Source organism: Etheostoma spectabile, chromosome 13 (genome assembly GCF_008692095.1).
Source record: "Etheostoma spectabile isolate EspeVRDwgs_2016 chromosome 13, UIUC_Espe_1.0, whole genome shotgun sequence".
Lineage (NCBI taxonomy): Eukaryota > Metazoa > Chordata > Actinopteri > Perciformes > Percidae > Etheostoma > Etheostoma spectabile.
The window spans coordinates 22,463,504-22,484,504 of NC_045745.1; the positions used below are offsets into that span (position 1 = coordinate 22,463,504).

The 21,001-nt window shown below is 40.4% G+C and overlaps 1 protein-coding gene across 8 annotated transcripts in view; it reads left to right on the forward strand.

Annotated features, from left to right (window-relative positions):
* Positions 1-21,001, forward strand: part of dclk1a (doublecortin-like kinase 1a) — a 44,591-nt gene that overhangs the window by 5,217 nt on the left and 18,373 nt on the right. For 4 of the 8 annotated variants that reach the window (XM_032534711.1, XM_032534717.1, XM_032534715.1 and 1 more), the window contains 2 exons: positions 11,359-11,458; positions 15,690-15,797. In XM_032534711.1, coding sequence (XP_032390602.1) covers positions 11,359-11,458; positions 15,690-15,797 — 208 coding nt within the window. Of the gene's footprint in view, positions 1-6,053; positions 6,143-11,358; positions 11,471-12,891; positions 12,981-15,689; positions 15,798-21,001 lie in introns of those variants that run through there. The other 4 variants (XM_032534708.1, XM_032534709.1, XM_032534716.1 and 1 more) reach the window with 3 other exon arrangements.

A 21,001-nucleotide genomic window follows, 5' to 3' on the forward strand; every position in this document is an offset into this window, starting at 1 on the left:
AGAGAGAGAGAGAGAGAGAGAGAGAGAGAGAGAGAGAGAGAGCATCTGAGCACCGGAGCTCAGGCTCCTTGCCTTCATTAACCCCTGTAATAAGGCCAGAGACAGTGGGCCAGGATGGTAATGTACATCCCCAAAGCCCTATTTCTCTTCTTTAACTCTTTGTCTCCAAGTATTCTGATGAATTGCAGAAGCCTACAAGACATGGATTATTTTTTACATACTTTTAATTTAGTTCATTTTTTTTTTCAAACCTTTTTTTTTAGACATACAATTCAGTTGAAAATATTCTGCAGCTAAACTGTACTGAAATGAATAATGAATTATGTTTTTGGAATTTGAAGTTGGGCTGAGGAATTTAGACTCCAGTCTCATCAAGTATTCAATGCCACATTTTGACACATGATTGTTGCTACAACCACATTTCAGCCAATACTAAAAAAATATCCCCAGTATATATGTCTGCATGTTTGCTATATATAAAGAGGTTTTAATGTTTGTTATCACTGTTACTGCATTTCTAATTTGGCAGTATTCTAGAAGAACTGATAATGATATTGACATGGAGACAGAGAAGAGACAACATGACAGGCGTGCTATATAGTCTGCCTGCTTTGTCCACTGGGACGTTCCTCTACTGTGATCATTTTGGATATCGTGTTTCTGTCTGTAATACGAGCGACTGAGTGAAACCACTATATTGTTTCTGTCCCTGTCTCAGGTCTCATTGTATCTGATAGGGGATATTTTTAGCTCTGTCCCCTCTCTTTTGGGGTTACCACAACCTCATATTTCCCAGCAAGCTTTTCACAATGGACAACTTCTATGATGATTTTAACCAATTGCTTAAGAACTGCCTGACCAGCTGTGATGTCAGAAAGTAGCACGGTGTAATGGTGTAGCTTGATTGGTCTAATTAAGAAGATAGACGACCCCTAAGTGGCTTAGAACACGGACATGGCTGGTCTATTATTACATGTAAGCTCTGTTTACACACATGGACACAGACACGCACACTATGTCGGACCCCAGCTGGCAGCTTTGAGCCTCCAAGGCTCACGCATGCTTAGGCCCGTATAGTGACACACACTCTTTTTAATGGACTCATGTAGATTTCTGCTCATGCATCACTAGCCAATAACTGTAGGCAATTATCAACCAGTGCATGAAGTAATGCTACTTAGTCGTCTTTAAGGTTGGTTGCATTCTGTTATCTTTGCCCAGTTTTGGTTTAGAAATCACATTTAAAGGGCTACTCCAGAAATTAAGCATTGCATAAAGTTCCATTCCATAAAGTTAAGTCCATAAAGTCCATAAAGTTAGGGGACTCACAAAAGATTCAAGCAGGAGAGACTGAGATACCTTTTATGTCCCTAGTATGGTTCCAAGCTCTAAACACTCTTACAATTTCCATAAAGCAAATCAAATGACTTTAAACCCATCAACAGGGTTATCTTATCAAACATTGTGAGCAGCTGTCATTGGAACTGTGTCTGTTTACTCTGAATAATCCACAGTTTATCCAGAGTACCCAGGACTTTGTTTTTGGAAAGAGACATTGCTGTTTTTGTAATTTGGGCGAACCCTTAACTTTGAAGTAACTAAATCACTATTGCAACAAATGCTACAAAGGTGGGACAGATACTGTGGGATACTGTATGAATCATATCCTGCTGTGACTGCTGTTCTAGCTTTTAGCCATGCTAGCACATAGGTCCAAACTGAAATAACTCAAAAGCTTTAATGGATAGGCATGCGATTCTGCACAGACATTCATAATCCCCAGAGGATGAAGGCTTTTGTGACTTTTGTGATCATCTGACTTTTTCTCCAGTGCCGCTAGCACACTAACTTCTTTTACTTAATTTTCTTTGGTTTATGTCCAAAATCCCATCAGGAATGGCTAATTAGCAAATACTTGAATCCTGACACAGTAAACTAAGATGTTGAACACAATACTTTCTTAACATCAGCATATGAGCATTTACATTGTTAGCATGCCGATGCTAGCATTTTGCTCTAAGGCTCAAGTATAGCCTCATAGCATAGCTAGTGTAGCTGAAGGCGCACATTCTTATATTTTGTACATATTATCTGTGTATAGTATTCTTGACATCAAATAATTTGCCTTTTTTCAGACTGATGTATCTGAAAATTGTGGAGATGAATTGACCTTTCGGGAAATGAGAGCTGCTTGTTCTAATGCACCAACGTATTTACTATCTGTATATGATGTTACTTGCCATTCAACTTGATATGATCAGTCCTTGTAGCAACATTTGTAATTGTCTCTTCAGACTTTTTGTCCTTTTCTGTCAAGCATTATTTTTTTGTTCACCCCATATAAGACACTCATGTGGCATGTTTTCCAACTACTTAAATAGCACATGTTACATAGAGTTTATATGTAGGAGGAGAGTGTGGAGGAGCCACTTGTTCACTATCTGCAGTGCAGCTCTCACGTCTTAAACCGCATTGTTGGCCTGTTCTTCTTGTTGGCAAGGCTGAAGAACTTTTAATATCCTTTTTGCACAGCCTTCATCTTCTCTCTATGTCTCCCATTTCATTTTTCTCTCCACCCTTTACTGTTTCTGATACTCTCTCCATCTGCAAACATTATTTCTCCTCTTATGCAATGTTTTGTTTTCTTTCCTATCAACAAATTTCCTTCCCTCACGTCTATCAGCCTTCACACTTCCTTTGATCTTCTTTGTCTCATCTTCCTTTACCTTTGGTCGGCCTGTCTCTTGCTGTCAACATGCCGTTGTTACTTCAGCTATTTAGTCCTCATTTAATTAGCACACTCGGCATGCACCCCCAAATCCTAGAGCTGCAACATATGGTATCGCTCTCTCTCCTCTACTCTCTGTCTCTCCCTCTCTCCTCCCCTCTCCCTCTTTCTGTCTTTATGTCCTCTGCCACACTATCCCAGCTTCATTTTCATCTCCTTTTCATTTTCTCAGTTTGTTACTTTTTCCTAGTTCTATTCCTTCCCTGTCTCCTTTGTCCTTATCAACCTGTATCCAGCTCTGCAGGGACTGTAGAGAAGGTGCTCTGGCAACATCTCTGGAAAAAAACATTGCGTATTATGAAGTGCAATGATTATTTTCAGTTCATACACAAAAAAGTCAGCTGTTATTTAACGTTTACTTTTTTTCATTGTGATGATGATGTCACTCTTTGTTCTGCAGAGGAGGATTGTGGGAAGCAAAGTCCATCTGCTGAGTCACAGCTGGGAGGGGGGAGGAGTGCATGAGTGTGTGTCAATGCATCTAGTATACAGTGTATATGCCATACAGTGTATTTGCAGTATATTACATTGATAATGTTTGTAGAGCATTTCAGCAGAAATACTTAGAATAAACTGCTGTTTTTGTCTGTAAACGGGTTATTTAGTGAGTCTTGTTTCAGATTGTTTTCTTTCTGTCTGTCTCTCTTTCATTAAGTCAGTTAGCTTGTGTGTCTCTGGTTATCAGCAGAGAGTGACTCTGGCAGATTGGAGGGCTGTCTGTAGTCAGAGGACCTGCTGCCAAATTGGGATCAATGGCAGATGTACACACTGTCTGAATTATGCACTTCCTGACATACTCAGTCTCTAATCTCTCTCAACCAAATCTGCATTTGAAATATTGTGTCCCAGATTCACGCTTTTAAGAGTGGGACCAACATATCTCAACTGTCAGAGGTAACAAAACTCACTCACTCACTCACTCACTCACTCACTCACTCACTCACTCACTCACTCACTCACATCACTCACTCACAAATAACCACTATTGTAACCTGTGTACTACATATTCACCTCCTTAATTCAGCACACTTAATAATATTTGTATGCTCACACACACACACACACACACACACACACCACACACACACACACACACACACACACACACACACCCACACACACACACACCCCCCACCCACACACACACACACACACACACACACACACTGCCAAGCCAAGCCAAGCCAAGGTATGGGGGGGAATCAATAACGGGGAGATGAAAGTAAGCAGTGAAGGAATGAGGTTAGAGAGGGAGTGAGGATGAGAGAGAAAGAGAGAAAGAGAGTTGGATAAAAGCGAGACAAGAGAGATTGGGTAAAGCTGAAGTGACCCTAAAAAACTGGAACACTGGAAAGAAAAGGCTTGGAAGAGGGAAGTGCTATTTTGTGCCTGATATACGTCCTTCTGGGAACAACGCTGCATAAGTCATTATTACCTATTTTATATTAGTTTAATGATTGGCCCTTTAGACACATGAAGGACAGGAAAATGCACACATCAACACAGATACAGCTTCACAAAAAAGTTTGCACTCCCCCTGTGGAGAGCAGAAGCTGTTACATAAGTTGTTATGCAACAGAGTAGCCAGTCTGCTGTGCTGGTTTTAGGCAAATGCAGCAACACCAGTGCCAGCTCAACCCCGCTGCACAGCCATTTGGCCTCATGTCATTGATGCCCTCTTTTCCTCTATTTGTGTTTCTTCCTGACTTCCCTCATTTCCCGACCCTTCCTATCATTCCCTATCCCCCGTCAGTCGTCTCACACAGCGGGCTGATTGAAGCAGCACGAGGTCATGCGCTTTGTGAATTCTCCCTCAGTGGTGCAGATGGTTTTATCCTTCCCTCATGCCTCTTTCAGATCGATTTCTGTCTACCTTTCCTCTTGTCAGTTGGTGTGGCTCTTTGTCTGCCTGTGTCTGTATGTCTCCCTTCTGGCCTGAGAGGTGATACATTCCCCTAGAGAGTAAGGAAATGCATTTTACCAGTTTCAGTTTGAGAGTGAGACCGAGAGAATCTTTCTGCAGATTTGAAAATGCATTATATTCCTGACAATGACAAAGGATTTGTTTGTGCTAACCCTACATAGCATCCAGTGTGAGCATATTTTAAGTGCTGTACTGGAGTCAGATTGGTCTATAGGCTCTATGGATGTTGGTCAATGTAGCCGTCAAAAGTGGGCATGTGCCATTCGTCTATTTAGGTAATTATCACAATAACATAATACAAGACAACATATTCATACAGTGAACATACAGTATTTCAATGAATAGTAAATGTAGATAGATTTACCTGTTTTAAAGCAGTCGATCACTGGTAATTTCAATAAGATTACTGTCATTTAAAGACAGAGAAGAAAAGGTTTTGCCACAATATAAAATACTCTGTTCTTTGCAAATTAATGTTAGATCTTTTAGTTATATTGTTTATGCACGCACCCCTAGGCTACATACTGCCCACAATTCTGAAACATTGATGATGTCGGTCGCAGCCCGTACACACTGCTGCGTAAATATGAAAGCTTTGTCATTCCTTTGCACCTTTTTAGTCCTTTAACTCAAAGGCTCAGCATACTTGCAACAAATGCGTTGCCCTTTCTGTTTCTGTCTCCCTTTAATTTGTATTAATACACCTATCTGTTACTTTGTGCGTCTTTGAATATCCATCTGTCTGTCGCTTCGGTCTCTCTGTGGTTAGAGTTTCAGAGCAGCACAATGTGCCCTGCCGGCCAACTGCAGTTGATTCAGGACCAGGGACAGCTCCTTTCAGTTCCTCTCCCCTGACAGAGTGCAGCAACAGCTCGTCCCTCCTAAATGTGGTCTTTCTGTGGGCAGGATAATGTTGACCTTACCATGTCCTCAGTGTAACCACTGTGAGGCTACTGTTGCGCAGGAGATTAGTGGTTGAGTCTTCAATCTCGTTTTCTCTTTTTTTCGTTTTCTTCTTCTTCTCGCTCTGAGGTTGTCTGTTTGAATTAAATTAAATCACCACAGCATTTTTCACTATATTGTAAGAACGATAAATAATTTTGTTTGATTAACATTTTTGCCAATTCATTTTCTGTTCAACTAATTGATTAATTGTTTTGGCACTAACTATAACTAATTTATTTTTGGACACATGTACCTTCATCCAATGGCTGTCAGAAACTCCAACTAAAAAGCGAGCCCTCAAGTAGACCTGAAAATCTGACAGGGAGACAGAAATAGGTGATCTAAATGAGCAGAGTGATCAGTGTTATCACTGATCGTTTGTTCTCAGCAGCTGATTCACAGGAGCTGCTGGAGAGAACCAGACAGACTGTTTAAACACAAAGTCTAAGATTCTGCACCACTGGGGTGCTCAGAAGGGAGTGCCGGTGTGTACGTAGCTTTATCGTCATTTGTGCAAGTCCTTAAAAAATATCAGATAAGATTGTCTATGAACATTTGGCCATGTTTCTGTGAGATTGTGTGGAGCTGGTCACAGCGGTGCGTGGGGACACAAGGGGAAATGTGGAAGGAGACAAAAAGCTGTAAACAGTGAATTAGATATTATATATTTTTAACGTTACAGCTTTTGGTCTCCTTCCACATTTCCCCTTGTGTCCCCACGCACCGCTGTGACCAGCTCCACAGTCATCCCTCATGACATACACCAAACAAAGAGACGCTCAGATTGACAGATATAGACCAAACGCATTGCTCTGCAGAGACCCAGATTTAAAATGCTTTAATCTGTCTGCTGCTGTGGTTGGCTTTAATAAAACCAATCTCTCCACACCATGTGGTTATTAAACAGTGCCACCATGTGGCAGCAGCGGTTGTCAGCCGCAGTTTGTGATCCACCTTTGCACTAATGATGTGCAAAGAATATGACTGGCAGTGCCATATCTGCTCTAAACCAGCTGGTTTCTTGAATGTGGTTTATATTTAATCTCAAAGAAACATAGAAGGAGAAGACGAAAAAAACAAGGGAAAGAGAGAAACAGACACTCTAGGAGGTGTTTGGTGATTGTACACTAGGTGGCATAGTGAGAACATAAATGGTTTACTGAGAAATATTCAAAGTGAACAATCATTCATTGTATGAGACATTAATAGGATTAGATGATGGTCACATCTAAAGGTCAGACCTCTTTGTTGATTAAGTAATTTCTTTTTGTACTAGCCTATCTGTTATTCTTGTTTTACTAGATAAATATGTAACAAATGTCCTTTTGCCCTTTTGTAATGGACAGGAACATGATACAGTAGATAGTCAGTCAGTCATGGTGGCAGTGGAGAATAATGGAAGAGGATTGTTTCTCAGGAATGTGAGATGTACATAATCCGTAAACCTTTGCCTTGCTCCTGCAGTCTTAATTCTGTTTTGCTATAATAACGCTTGAATAAATTGATTATAAGTCCTTTTTAATGCAGGGAAGTGCTTTGATCCCTTTTGACCACCCAGTTTTAGAGACATTTTCATACTTTAATAAAGATGTGTGAGAGAGGCAGGGTTATGAACTTGCCAATTTCCACACTCCTCTGCTCTTTTCTCATCAAGTCCCTCTTTTACTCTGTTTGTTTCTTCCTGTTCTTGTTTTAGCAGCGGTGGATGTTGTGTAACCGTGCTGGTTCTCTGTGAAAACTCAGCACCAGAGACATCAAAGCGGCTTGTTTTGTCACTGGGCTCAGAGAAGGGCTCAGAGCAGCAGTCAGGAATAGATCTCTTCCTCGGTTGCTCGTTTCCTCCGTCTGTTTGTTTCCTCTAACTCAGGAGATTTGACTAGTGGTTTCATCTTTGACTGTTTTTGTTTTATATCTTTTTTCATCTTGTTTTGCCTTTACCAGTTCCTTCTCCTCTCCATCATTCAATGGTCTGCATTTAAGGCGAGCTCTTCTTCTTCTTTGTCTCAACATCATGTTTTTTAAACAGTAGACATTGCACGAGTATTTTAATATTAACCAGGCCATGTGCTACTTGTATGTGGATTTGTGTGAATGACACAGTTCTGTAGAGTATCATGCCCATAGTAGATAAAATATATATGATAGAGCTCTCTATCGCAGTGTGCACATCGTGCAGTCAGTGGCACACACCAGCCATGCACTAATACCTAGAGGGCATTATCACTATGGCAACCATACTTTTTCACACCCCTCTCAGTATACAGTATTTTTTTTAATGTGTAGCTCCATATTAGTTAACAATCAGCTTAAAGGTGCCCTATTTCCCTACACTTTCCTCTTTATGGCCATCTCCCAGATAACATTCTATGGGTTCTGTCCTCCCTGTTTACCCAACATTGTTAGTGCTACAGTTTCCATCTCGGGTTGAGCAGCTTCAAAGGGTCTCATTCCGGCAACCTCCTCTTGGTTCCTGTTGCTTGGTTGACATCAGTAGCAACAGTCAGACATGTTTGAAACTCATGTTCTGTATAAGAGCTTAAGTGAAAATGTTACTATGCAACAGCAAGCAATATCATATTTATACAAAGATGAAAATAATGTGAATTACAGTAAAAAAAACAAAAACAGCACTATTAAAGGTAGAAACGTCCAAGGCTGTCCATCAGCGCTGACATACTGGAGAAGTGTTAACAGCACCAGCATCTTTATCCCAGTTATCTTGTTAGGAAGTGGAGCCGCTCGCCCCTGAAATAATCACCAACACATTGTCAGGGGGATGTCAGGGAACAAAGCAATATGCACTCTGTTATGAAACTGGAATAATATCCCTTCCACACACACACACACACACACACACACACCACACACACAACACCACACACACCACACACACACACACCACACACAACAGGACACACACACACACACACACACACACACACACACACACACACACACACACAACATAATAAGTAATTGCCTGTATGTGCCCGTGCAGAATCGGGTTTAATGTGACGTGAGGACCAATGTGCAGACACGCACACACATACAGTGAGCCTCGAGAGAGTTTATGTCTGAGATTCTACTTGTTTTTTTGTCTCCCCAACAGCTCATTTAGAGTCTGTTGGGGGTAAAGCAGGATGACTCCTATCTATACACAGAATGGCCTCTTCGTTTGTTTATTAGGTATTTCGTTGGTAATGTTAGATTAGCTGTGACTTTCTTTTGGGCTGTTGATCTGTGGCTAATAGGAATCTAAATGGATTCTAGGATGTTAATTGCCATGAAAATGCAATGAAGGTAGTTTTGTGTTTAATGCGTTAACTCCAGGCGGTGCTAGACATGCATGCAGCCTAAATTGTAATAGCTCTTAATAGGTTTTTGCTGTGAGATTTGTCATAGTGGATAAATAAACTATTGTCTTCCCATAAATCCCTTTCTGACGGTACACAAAATATAATTTTGAATATTGATAGCTTGGGATTGCAATGTGATGGTTGCCTGTGGGGTGTAATTAAAGTTGTTTGAGTAAATCATGCAGAGTTTAGATCAGATATGGAACAAGCTGTTGACTAATTCAAATAGAAAACAATGAAGAGCAGAGTGTTTCTTAGCCTATTTGTCATAACAAAAACCCTATTGCCGAGATGTCTTCCTGTAGAGTAAGGGTTAGTAGTGTAAGGGTGAGTTTATAGTGCATTGTGTGGACAGAATGAACATATTTAAAGATTACATTGAAGATTTATTAAGAATGTGTTAGACAAAATGCTCAAAATTCTACTTGCGGACTCTTTTACAAAAAAACTTTCTTATTCATGGATCCTGTTTCTGTTGTGTTGCATTGAGTGACCCAATGTTTTTAAATCTATGCCTGTTAGCCTATTACTGTAGGTTCGGCATTAGCTTCACAGTATAGAGTCTGTCAAAGAATGACAGTGACTCGCTTTTTTCCCCCTAGTCATACCACTTCTTCATCTCTTTCTGTAGCTGTAACACTCTCCCTCTTAGGTTCTTCTCTCTGTTTCCATTCGCTCATTACCATTCATAAAGATGCTCAGGGGACAGACCCCCCACTTGCTTGCCCTGGACATCCGGTCCACGTGCTGCAGCACATCAGCAAATTAGTGAGTCAGCAAGGTCTCATCATAGTCACTGGTAGACTGTTTAATTGCAGTAACAATACTTTGCTGAAGCTCACGGACATGTGAGGCATGCACATAGATATTCACAGTCACCAATGAGCATGCAAACATACACTCACCGGCCACTTTATTAGGTACACCTGTCCAACTGCTCGTTAACACTTAATTTCTAAGCAGCCAATCACATGGCGGCAACTCAGTGCATTTAGGCATGTAGACAGGTCAAGAGAATCTCCTGCAGTTCAAACCGGGCATCAGTATGGGGAAGAAAGGTGATTTGAGTGACTTTGAACGTGGCATGATTGTTGGTGCCAGAAGGGCTGGTCTGAGTATTTCAGAAACTGCTAATCTACTGGATTTTCACGCACACCATCTCTAGGGTTTACAGAGAATGGTCCGAAAAAGAAAAAAACACCAGTGAGCGCAGTTCTGTGGGCGGAGGAGAATGGCCAGACTGGTTCGAGTGATAGAAGGGCAACAGTGACTCAAATAACCACCCGTTAAAACCAAGGTGGGCAGAAGAGCATCTCTGAACGCACAGTACGTCGAACTTTGAGGCAGATGGGCTACAGCAGCAGAAGACCACATCGGGTGCCACTCCTTTCAGCTAAGAACAGGAACTGGACTACAATTTGCCAAGCATTGAAATTGGACAATAGAAGATTGGAAAAACGTTGCCTGGTCTGATGAGTCTCGATTTCTGCTGCGACAGTGGATGGTAGGGTCAGAATTTGGCGTCTACAACATGAAAGCATGGATCCATCCTGCCTTGTATCAACGGTCAGGTGGTGGTGGTGGTGGTGTCATGGTGTGGGGAATATTTCTTGGCACTCTTTGGGCCCTTGGTACCAATTGAGCATCGTTGCAACCACAGCCTACCTGAGTATTGTTGCTGACCATACATCCCCTTATGACCATAATGTACCCAACTTCTGAGGCTACTTTCAGCAGGAATGCGCCATGTCATAAAGCTGGAATCATCACAGACGGTTTCTTGAACATGACAATGAGTTCGCTGTACTCAAATGGCCTCCACAGTCACCAGATCTCAATCCATAGAGCATCTTTGGGATGTGGTGGAACGGGAGATTCGCATCATGGATGTGCAGCCGACAAATCGCGGCAACTGTGTGCATCATGTCAATTGGACCAAACTCCCTGAGGAATGCTTCCAGCACCTTGTGAATCTATGCCACGAGAATTGAGGCAGTTCTGAAGGCAAAAGGGGGTCCAACCCGTTACTAGCATGGGGTACCTAATAAAGTGGCCGGTGAGTGTAACTCCCCTGGTGTTCAGTGCTTGTGCCTCTTCACGTTGGCACAAGGAGGCAAAGTCAATTTTGTGAGCATGTGCATGGGTGTCTTCTACAGTACGCAGTGTATATGTGTCCACAATATCAGCCAAGAAGTAAGGAATATAGATGTTTGACTTATAAATTTGTAGACCAGCTGGTAAAATGCTGATGTAAATAAGACTGACAAATAGTAAGTGTGCTCAACTTCGATAAAAAAGCATTTGGGAAAATAATAATTGTACTCATCTGCCTGTTTTGTCTACAGGTGTCGTGTCTGCAAGACTTCTTTGGCGATGAAGACGTTTTTGTAGCATGTGGACCGGAAAAGTTCCGCTACCAAGACGACCTGATGTTGGACGAGAGTGGTGAGGGGACTAGTAGGTCCTCCATTTCCATGCTGACATTTGAGTGTTGGGTGTGCCCGGCTTATATTCTCCCTCTCCTTCCTGACCCTAGCTGTGTTTTCTGATTGTCTACAAGTTGTTTTTTGTGTGTGTGCTATTTTCTAGGGTTGAGCAATTTATTAAAATAGGAGTTGTTCTGATAAATTATTCTGTTGTTTCAATAACTCTTAAAATTAGGGAATAAGTAGTTTGAAATGGGTAGTTTTACATTGCCATGTAGACTAGTTCAGCACAGTGGGCAACAATTTGTCTATTTAAAGGTTGTCCACTAGAGAAATACACAGCTAGACTCCTCCAAAGATTATTCTTCAGTACCTTTAGTAATTGACCAATTTTCTATTTCCTGTTTACAGGTTCCACCTGTAATGTATTTGTTCGGATGCTTGTGTGCAAGTACTGTTTTTTTTAAACCATTGTCAGTTGAGAAACTTTATCTCCTTACAAACACTTTTCTGGAAAGCTGCTGCTTGATCCCATAGACCAGGGGTTCTCATTTTTTTCAGCCAAGGACCCTTATAAGATAAAGAATACAACAGGGACCCTTCTTATGTATGTCCCTTGGAATAATTTGACGTAGCCTATTTTTTACACTTCTATAGCCTTACTTATGTGAAAGAACAACACAAGAGAAATGTATAGTAAAAAGATATTAGACATGTCATAAACATCTTTGCTGATTCTAAGACTTATAGATTTGTTAGATGACAATGTAATTGTATTATAATCTACTAACAATTATAGATTTAAATTTTAAAATATTATTTGTTGAACTATGAAGCCTAATATAAATAACATAATTTAAATTAATGAATCTGAAAAGTATTTACAGACCCCCAGGCAGAGTGCCACAGAGGCCTGGCCATCCCTGAATTTATCTGACACTGGTGGTCAAGTAGTAAAAATAGCCAAATGTGGTTTTGAGTATAGTATTGTAGCAAATCATATAACTACATATCCAAGCCAAATTAATGCCCTACTTTCTGTTTATTAGTCAGAATAGGGTTCTCTGCTATGGAAGATTTTAACTGCCTAAATGAAAACAAATTAAACTAAGAAATGAAGTGAAATACAATACACATTGGTATAGCCATTCCCCATTTAAATATGCATTCTATTATTTATAACTGTGTTATAATTAAATGAAAAACATTTCAACGTGGCATAGAAAAGTCACAATTTAAAACAAGTCTCTTGTTAAAGACAGAAAGATAAAAAAATTGTCATTTTGAAATATGTTTTTCATGAATTATAACAGTAGATGAAATGAAAAGGAAACACGTTTCAATGTGTATTGTTTTTCACTTTATTTCTTAGTTTGTTTTGTTTTTATAAATTCATTTTAAATCTTCCATATTCAGGTATGGAAAATCTTCCTTTTTTCTGTCTTCCTCTGTTTCCCCCCCCCCCATTTGTGTCTTTTCTTTTGCACGGTACTCCTTGTCTTCCCCGTATTAGACACATCTCCCTGGTTCAGGTGGCAGAGGTCTGTGTTGGCTGTCCAGTTTATTACGCTCCGTTGACCCTTGCCGCTTCTCCTCTCCTCTCTTGTCCTGTGGTGCACTTAAGCCATCGTCTAACCTCATTGTTCCTCGTCTCCCCACCAAGGTCTACTGAGGATACATTTTGTCCTCACTTCACCCATCTGTGTTTCACTGTCTGAAGACTCCTGCCGTTTAGTGCTCATCTGTATTCTCACCCTCTCGTCTCTCGTCTCCTACATGAATAAGTGTGCACTGGCTTTTGTTCAAAGGTTTATTCTATTCATTTGTTTCCCCTGTATCCCTTCATGCGTTAAATAATATCCATCCCACCTGGGTCGCCAACCTCCATCTCCTTCCCCCTTTTGTCTCTTTTTTTCTCCCTCTCTTTCCCAATACTCTTCTTTCATTTGAAAAATATAATGGATAGCTGTTTTCATTACTTTCTTTTTGGTGACCTTGTTCTCTCTTGTGAAATATCACAAAACAACCTCCTACATGCAGCAGGGTGTTTAAAGACCTGCATTTTGATTAGTAACTGAAGATGGTTGTAGGTTTGTCGTAGTAACCAGCTATATGCAAGAAGTGAAACACCTCTCATGATCAGCATGTTAAGCTCAAATTTCCCTTTCCCTGACTTGGTGGTCTGCGTAATGTAAACATGTGTGAACACAAAAAAACAAAAACAGTGCAGCAAGCATGTCTGTTTTCCACTACTTTGGAGTATATTAGGGCTGTTTTCTTGATTTAAATTTAAATTAATTTAAATTAATTTAAATCAAGCATTTAAAGTCTTTACATCATAGGCACTTGGGACTGGGACAATCCCTCCTCCGAATGTGGCTGAGAAATGTGGCTTCTTTTTTAATTCAGAGGAAACAACCGGTTTATCTCTTATAGCCCTCAATTTCCCATAATCCATTGTAATCCATTGCATGTAAAATATGTGTATTCAAATATCCACATTTGGCTTTAGGTTACAAATTTTAGTTTCACTGAAATCAGTTCTCAAGGCTCAAAATAGGTCATGCAGCTGCTTCATTTTAAATTAATAACACTTGAAATAGGTAGTTCAGAGGATTGAAGATGTGGCAAGTGAGCAACATCCAAACATTCCTCATAGTTTGCCAATTGGTCCAGACATGTCTTAGTAGGTGATTTAGACTTAAATCTTGATGGGAAAAATGTTCATGTTGCGAGGCATTTTAATGAAGAGGGAGACATCAGATATGACCCTGCTCTAATTATTTCATGATTTTGAGAAACGTGGTTTAATTAAACTTCATGTCATTTTGGTTTTTGCTGGTTTAGTAATCTGCATTTCTAAAACAGGGTACAATGTATTTATACAATAGTATAAATGCTGTTGTACACAAATTTAGGCCACGATCATCATATTAAAAAAATAAATAAATCAGCTCTGCCTAGTCTCCACATATATCTTTCTTATCTTTTACAACAAATAACTATTTTTGGTTTTGTTATATTGGGGACATTTAATAGACGTTCAGCACTTTCTTAATTCACTGGAAGCTTACCTTAACCTTAAACATAACCTCTAAATTCCTCTACCTAAATTCTTAACTTTAACCCTAAGTTAAATGCTTGTTGTGGGGATTTGTCCCAACATTATCAGTAATACAAACACAGACACACACACTTCAAAAAATGACTCTCTCCCAGGTGAAGTGGAAAGTTGACACCTCCTTGTGCCCTGGGAGACGAGGAGTGATTAAAAAGAAGGCACAAGGAAGAAATTGCTAGACCGAAAAGCAGAGTGACAAACGTGACAGTCAGAGTCAGAGCTGCAGACAACTTCGCTTCCTCCCAGCATCACTGTAATTATCGCCTCTGCCTCAGCTCTGGCATACTGTCATCATGTTAACACTCTGCATTGTACGTTAATCACTGGGCCACAGTGACTGCTATGCAAGCAAATAACACCCCCCCCCCCCCCCCCCCCACACACACACAACACTGTATGTATAATTTCCTTTCGCTGGTCTATATGGTAATGAGCTATAAGGGGCGGGTTAATGAACAGGAGGGGAGCAAAGTTTTGGGGATAAAGGAGTCAGGGAGGGTGTGTGAGTATCATCGCAAGGCTCATTTATCAGGATGTGTGTGTCTGTAGAATATCAGACCTCCGTGAGTCAAAGCTGTCACTCCTGAAACACCACAATAATTGCATTTGGAACACGAGCCCTGTAAAGGTCAGAACTCATTTTTGCAGGGGACGTGAAGGTAAAACCAATTACAGCCATGTTGATACATTAGTGGTGTGGTGTTTCCTTGCATGACTGAAGGTCAAAATCAATCAAAATCGTACAGTAGTCCATAAAATTAGAATGTTCAGTCAAACAGAAGTGAGATGTGTTTCAGATGTTAATGTGGTGAAAGCTTTTATTTAGGTGGTGTGGGTGGTGTTGGGGGGGGGGGGGGGGGGGGAGGCGGGGTGTCATGTCACATTGATACACTCCATATTCATTCCCTAAGTGCATCATCTTGTGTGTGCCAACAACAGGAGTGCAGCAATTTTCTCTTTCTTCACTTGTAACAGTTCAGTTGACCTTGTTTTGAATTATAACACTATAGGCCCTGGATTTGTAGACTTTTATAAAAAGTATAGGTTTTGGAGACTGTTTGGATGAATAAATAAATGTGAAGGAGTTTGAAGTTCCCAAATAGTTTCTGTCTTCTCTTCGTTCTTGCAGAGTGTCGTATGATGAAGGCTGTGAACTATGGGAAGGTGTCAGGCTCTTTGAGCCGAGGCTCCCCCAGGACTGTCATCCAATCACAATACAGCAAGTCCCCTGCATCTGGTAAGTTTATTTATTCTCCTTGTCTCCCCATTCTCTCAAGGAACCCATTTGTTAATGGAATTTGGCACGGTGTCATTGTCCATTAAGTATCCTTGCCTCTGTGTGTTTGTGCATGAGGAGTGTGTGCAGTGTCTCAAACCTCATGGACACAGCTGGGAGTTGTTTGTATCCTAATACTTCCTCATGTGATTGCTCAGTATTTTCTAGCTCATTACTAATCAGCGTTGCAGAAAATGAAAACAGTATGAGTAAACACTGCAATGATATCAGAACACTGCTGAGTGTTGGGCTGTGTTTACTCTGTGTGTGTAAGTGTGTGTGTGTGTGTGTGTGTGTGTGTGTGTGTGTGCGTGTGTGTGTGTGTGTGTGTGTGCGTGCATGTGTGAGCTGTGTCTCGTTGCATGCAGAATATGATTTTAAATGAGAAGGATTTCACAAGGGAGTGGAGAAAAAGGCAAATAGAGATGAGAGATGAGAGAGGTAAAAAAAGGGGGAGTGAAAATGAGAGGTAAAGAAGAGGGAAGGGGGTTGGTGACTCAATCCTGCAGCTCCCCACAAGCTGTTCTTCACCTGACATACTAATGAAATGTAATAAAATGGTGAGAGCTTGCACTGCTACCTGCTGCATTGTTTGTACCTGATGATGTTTCCCTGAATGTTTCAAAAAAAGCAAAAACAATGGGCTCAAATGAAATAGAGCAATAATTCTAACAATTTAAGGCAGGTGTGTGTGTGTGTGTGTGTGTGTGTGTGTGTGTGTGTGTGTGTGTGTGTGGCAGACATTCAGTCTGGCTCAAAGCTATGAGCGCTTGGTGATTTTCCTGATTGCACAGCTTGAGCTTTGGATGTGTGTAAAAAAAAAAAGAAAGTCATACACTTGACTTTTTATTCTTACTGGTATTATTTTGGGATTTGATTACACAAGAGACAATTTGGGTTAGGGATGATTCAATGGGTGATGCAACATACAGAAACGCCCGAAGAGGAAGTTGTTTCACCTGCTGTTGAAGCACAGCAGCATGCACAGACACATGCGTGCACCATTACAGATTGAAAAGCCACCAGCAGTTTATATGTTTTGTGTCAAGCTGTGGAGGAAAAGGTCAGGCAGAGTAAAAAGGCTAGGGGTTGAGAAACAGCTAATGTAAACAGAGAAAATTCTGGATGCTGATGGCTTGAAAACTTTTGGTAGAAAGGTTATGAGAGTGAGTCATATCTGATCTTGTTGGCTGAAGCAAGTCTGGAATGAAAGTGTATATGAGACAGATAGAGAGAGAGAGAGAGAGAATGAGAGACTGAGACAGAGGAGGGAAAAAAGACTGACTTGTCTTGGTTGCCATGGAAACATAGCACCGTAGGAGCAGACACAATAGTCTGTGACAGCCATATATGGCAGTGACTTCCTGTGAAATGGCCTGCAGTGGAGAACGGAGCTGACTGACGCTCGTTCCTCGCTGGATCCCTGAGACAGACCGTCCCGACATTTTCACTTCTGAGAAATGTTCCCCTTCTGGCGCCGCTTCCGCCACTTAACATCATCAGATGTTCCCAGATTGCTGTTGACTGTTGTGTACCACACTGTATATATTCATGAAAACATCCTCAATTTTGGTACATAAAGAGGTCAGAGTGAAGCGAGATGGAAATAACAAATATTTGATCGATCTACTGTTTGAAGCGGGACTGTTAACAGTCAACATTATTTACTTAGTTGTTGTTTCACTTTAAAAACACACCATGCCCCTTCCCTTGAGGACAATTTGTCCAACTATTATGCTCAACAGCTGATACTGTGTGCTGTACCACATAGCTTATGGAGGTGCCCATTCTATTGCTCCATGTGTTCACAAGAAGGCCTCAATGGAGTCCAGCACTGAAAGGAAGAAGTGTGATATGGATTACTTACAAATGAGTCTGTTAATGAACAAAATGCATTATAATAATTCATGGCTGCCATCTAGTGTAGGTAATACACTGACCATGGATAATTACACCCACCTCGTCCAACCACATGTTGCACCTTAAAACACATTAACAACATGTTAATCTTTTGTAGACCAGGAAGATATTAACTTTAATTGATGACACTCCAGCCAAAACAGAGTAATGTGGTTTGTTACATCACTGTGTTCATTGTATTAAATATAATAATGTAGGGTTTTTAGCCCATTAACTCTGCAGAATAATGCGTTTGGATAAAAGATGATTAAGTACAAAATGTTATCGCTGCATCCGTCAGTTATTTGATCGCAGCTACACTCAAAACCTTTTTATCTGAGATCTTGGCAATGAAATTCAAAGTATGGATGCAGATTAAAAAAGCTCTGCCTATTTATTGATATTTAGAAACCCAGCGCTTGTAGGATTTATTCACAGAGCACAATAAATAACACCGTTCATTTTAAACCTTGCTGCAGGTCTGCAGGTCTTCAGGTGTTTGTAAAAAGCAACCTTTACTGTAAGTGCCATATTCATTTTCCATTCAGCCAACATAGGCATTAAAAATATTCTTTATCACATCTAAAAATCTGGACCGAAGGTGCCACACAGAGAAGATGTGAAGCGTGAAGTATTTTGTCTGAAACAGTGAAAGAGAGAGACGTAGTGAGGGAGCATGTCACACAGCACATGTGCTGCCAAACACCACCTGTTGTCCTTCTGCGTGTCTCACTGCTCCTCATTGTGTGTGTTTGAAGCTTTAACCTCAACACCAGTGAGGAGAAGTGTGTGTGTGAGGGACAGACAGACTGGTGTGACCAACAAAGAGACAGTTGTTTTGTAACATTGAACATTGACACTGATATTGACGCATCTACACTCAATTTTTTTCAAAAGTGATATGAAATTTGGGTTGTATTAAATGCAAAATCCAAAACAAGATTTACTATGCAAAAAGATATTTAAAAAGATAAAAGATAAAGGTAAAAAGATATTTAAATGGTTAAAACATTAAACCTAAATTTTTTTATAATTAACTGTTCCTTTTTTAATGATCCTAAGCAATCCCAGACATTTAATGTGTTTAATGTGTGAGTACCTCGGCCCATTTATTGCATCAAATACGGTAAGAAATGTCAGTGTTTAACATTACACATGCTTCCAAAATTGAGAGGAAAATATGTAAAATAAAGGAAAACGTTTCTATTGCAAATTATGGATAAAACTCAAAACTGTCAGATAATGAAATGAAAAAGGACTGGGAAACTTTTGCTTTATTAGACTCGACATACACTCCTCCTCGCTGAATCAATTTAGAAATGCAGCAATAAAACTAAATATTAGGCTGCTTCCCAGCGCAGGCACAATTAAACTCTCCTTCCTTGTTGCTAATGAAAAACATCCAGACTTTTGTGTTATTGGTATGTTTGACGGTAGATGAATATTACTGTAGGTATAATGTAGTCAATGAATCATTGAGCTTTATCTAAGGATGTACGCAGTAATCCATTCTCCTATAAATGATGAGCAAAGTGAGTGAAAACGTGACACTAAAATACTTCGTGCTTTAATGAATTTTCCCGGACTAAATCTTAAAATAACATATAAGACCTAACATGCTTAACCCACATTAAAACTTAGAAGACTGAACAATCTGTGCTTGATCCGTAATGTGGATAATAATAATAGTGTCATAATCAACCTTTGTTGATCATGACACTATTAAACACAATATCAATCACCATTTTATTTCGAGGTAACAGAGAAATATTTCAGGTATCCAAACTCATATTGTGGAGGGTCTGATGTGGCTTTATGTTCTCTCTGGTTTGTGTGTCTGTGTGGGCAGGTTGCTGTGTGTCAGCCTGACATTGTCATCACTTGAGCTTCATTCTGTGATGATCTCACAACCCCAGCTGAGAGCCTATGTAGACACAGAGCGAAAATAATGTGAGAAAACAATTTGCACTCGTACATACTTTCTCTCTCTGTATCGCCATCTGTCTCCCTGCTCTCCTCTGATGCCTCATGTCAGCTATAATTAACAGGGAGGTGCAGATGGTGTCAGCGAGCGTCACTTCAAGGTCTCACCTTTCTCTTTCTGTCACGAGCAACTTCGTATGACAGGGGAGACTTTATGTTGAAGTGTGCAGGTCGACTGACCCCACACATACATCCAGTGCTTTTTGCTTCTGCCAACTTGTCTCATCAGCCTTCACAAATTAGCTTTGTAGTGCAATCCTGAGTGATACTGCCATTAAATCCTAGCTTCATAGCGTTTTATAAGTGTGTATTTCATGATTCATATGACAATATGTAGCCTATGTACGATCCAGCACATCGCACAGGGCCAACACATGGGGTCTTTTTCCATATTAAATTGCTAGCACAGCCTCCTTGTGAAGTTGTGTGCAGCCATTTAACACAGCAGGTGGGAAAGAAGCCAAACACTATCTTTTGTTGCTGCATTGTATTCTGGTTAAATTAGTATATTTTTCCTCACCGGATCTCTCCATGTGTGTTGACTGTTGATGCAAGAAGAATATAAAAAAGAAAGCATTACATTGGGGATCTGGCCACCAACCCTACTATTAAACGCCTGACTGGCTCTACATGCTGTACAGCTGCTTCAAACTCTTGGTGATTCTTTTCTAAAACATTACGTTTCTGATTATATTTCTGCATTCAGCCGTCAAGCTGCTTAGCAAATACCTCAGCACAACTTTCCATCTCCCATCTTGGCCAGAAAGCAGCAGGAATAAGAAAAACCCTAAAATACAAAGCCTCTATAGCTGTTGCTCAGGGTGAACATTTTCAGTTTAAAAATAGCAACATTTGTTTCTTGAGGATGTTTGGACAACAAGCAATAGTGACTTCAAAGTCCACGTAGGACAGGCTGCCTCCCTCCGGACCATCCCAGTCTACATTAACAACTCTCTATACTCTATATTCTCTCGATCTGGACTAATTCTCCCAGTTTATCTCCCAGTTCAAAAGCTCAATGCAGTTCTCACAATCTAGTTATCTGATGGAAGTAAAAAGCCAAAAATGGATGTATTTTTTGGCTTCTACCCTGTCTCTCTCTCTCCCTCTCCCTCTCCCTGTCTTTCTCTCAATTTAAGTCAATTTTGAAATGAAACGGGCGTTATTGACATCCAAGTTTCAAAAACAATGTTGCCAAAACATCATAATACAATTTGTCCAAATATTCGGACAGTACACAATAAACCTAAGCTCTCTCTCTCTCTCTCTCTCTCTCTCTCTCT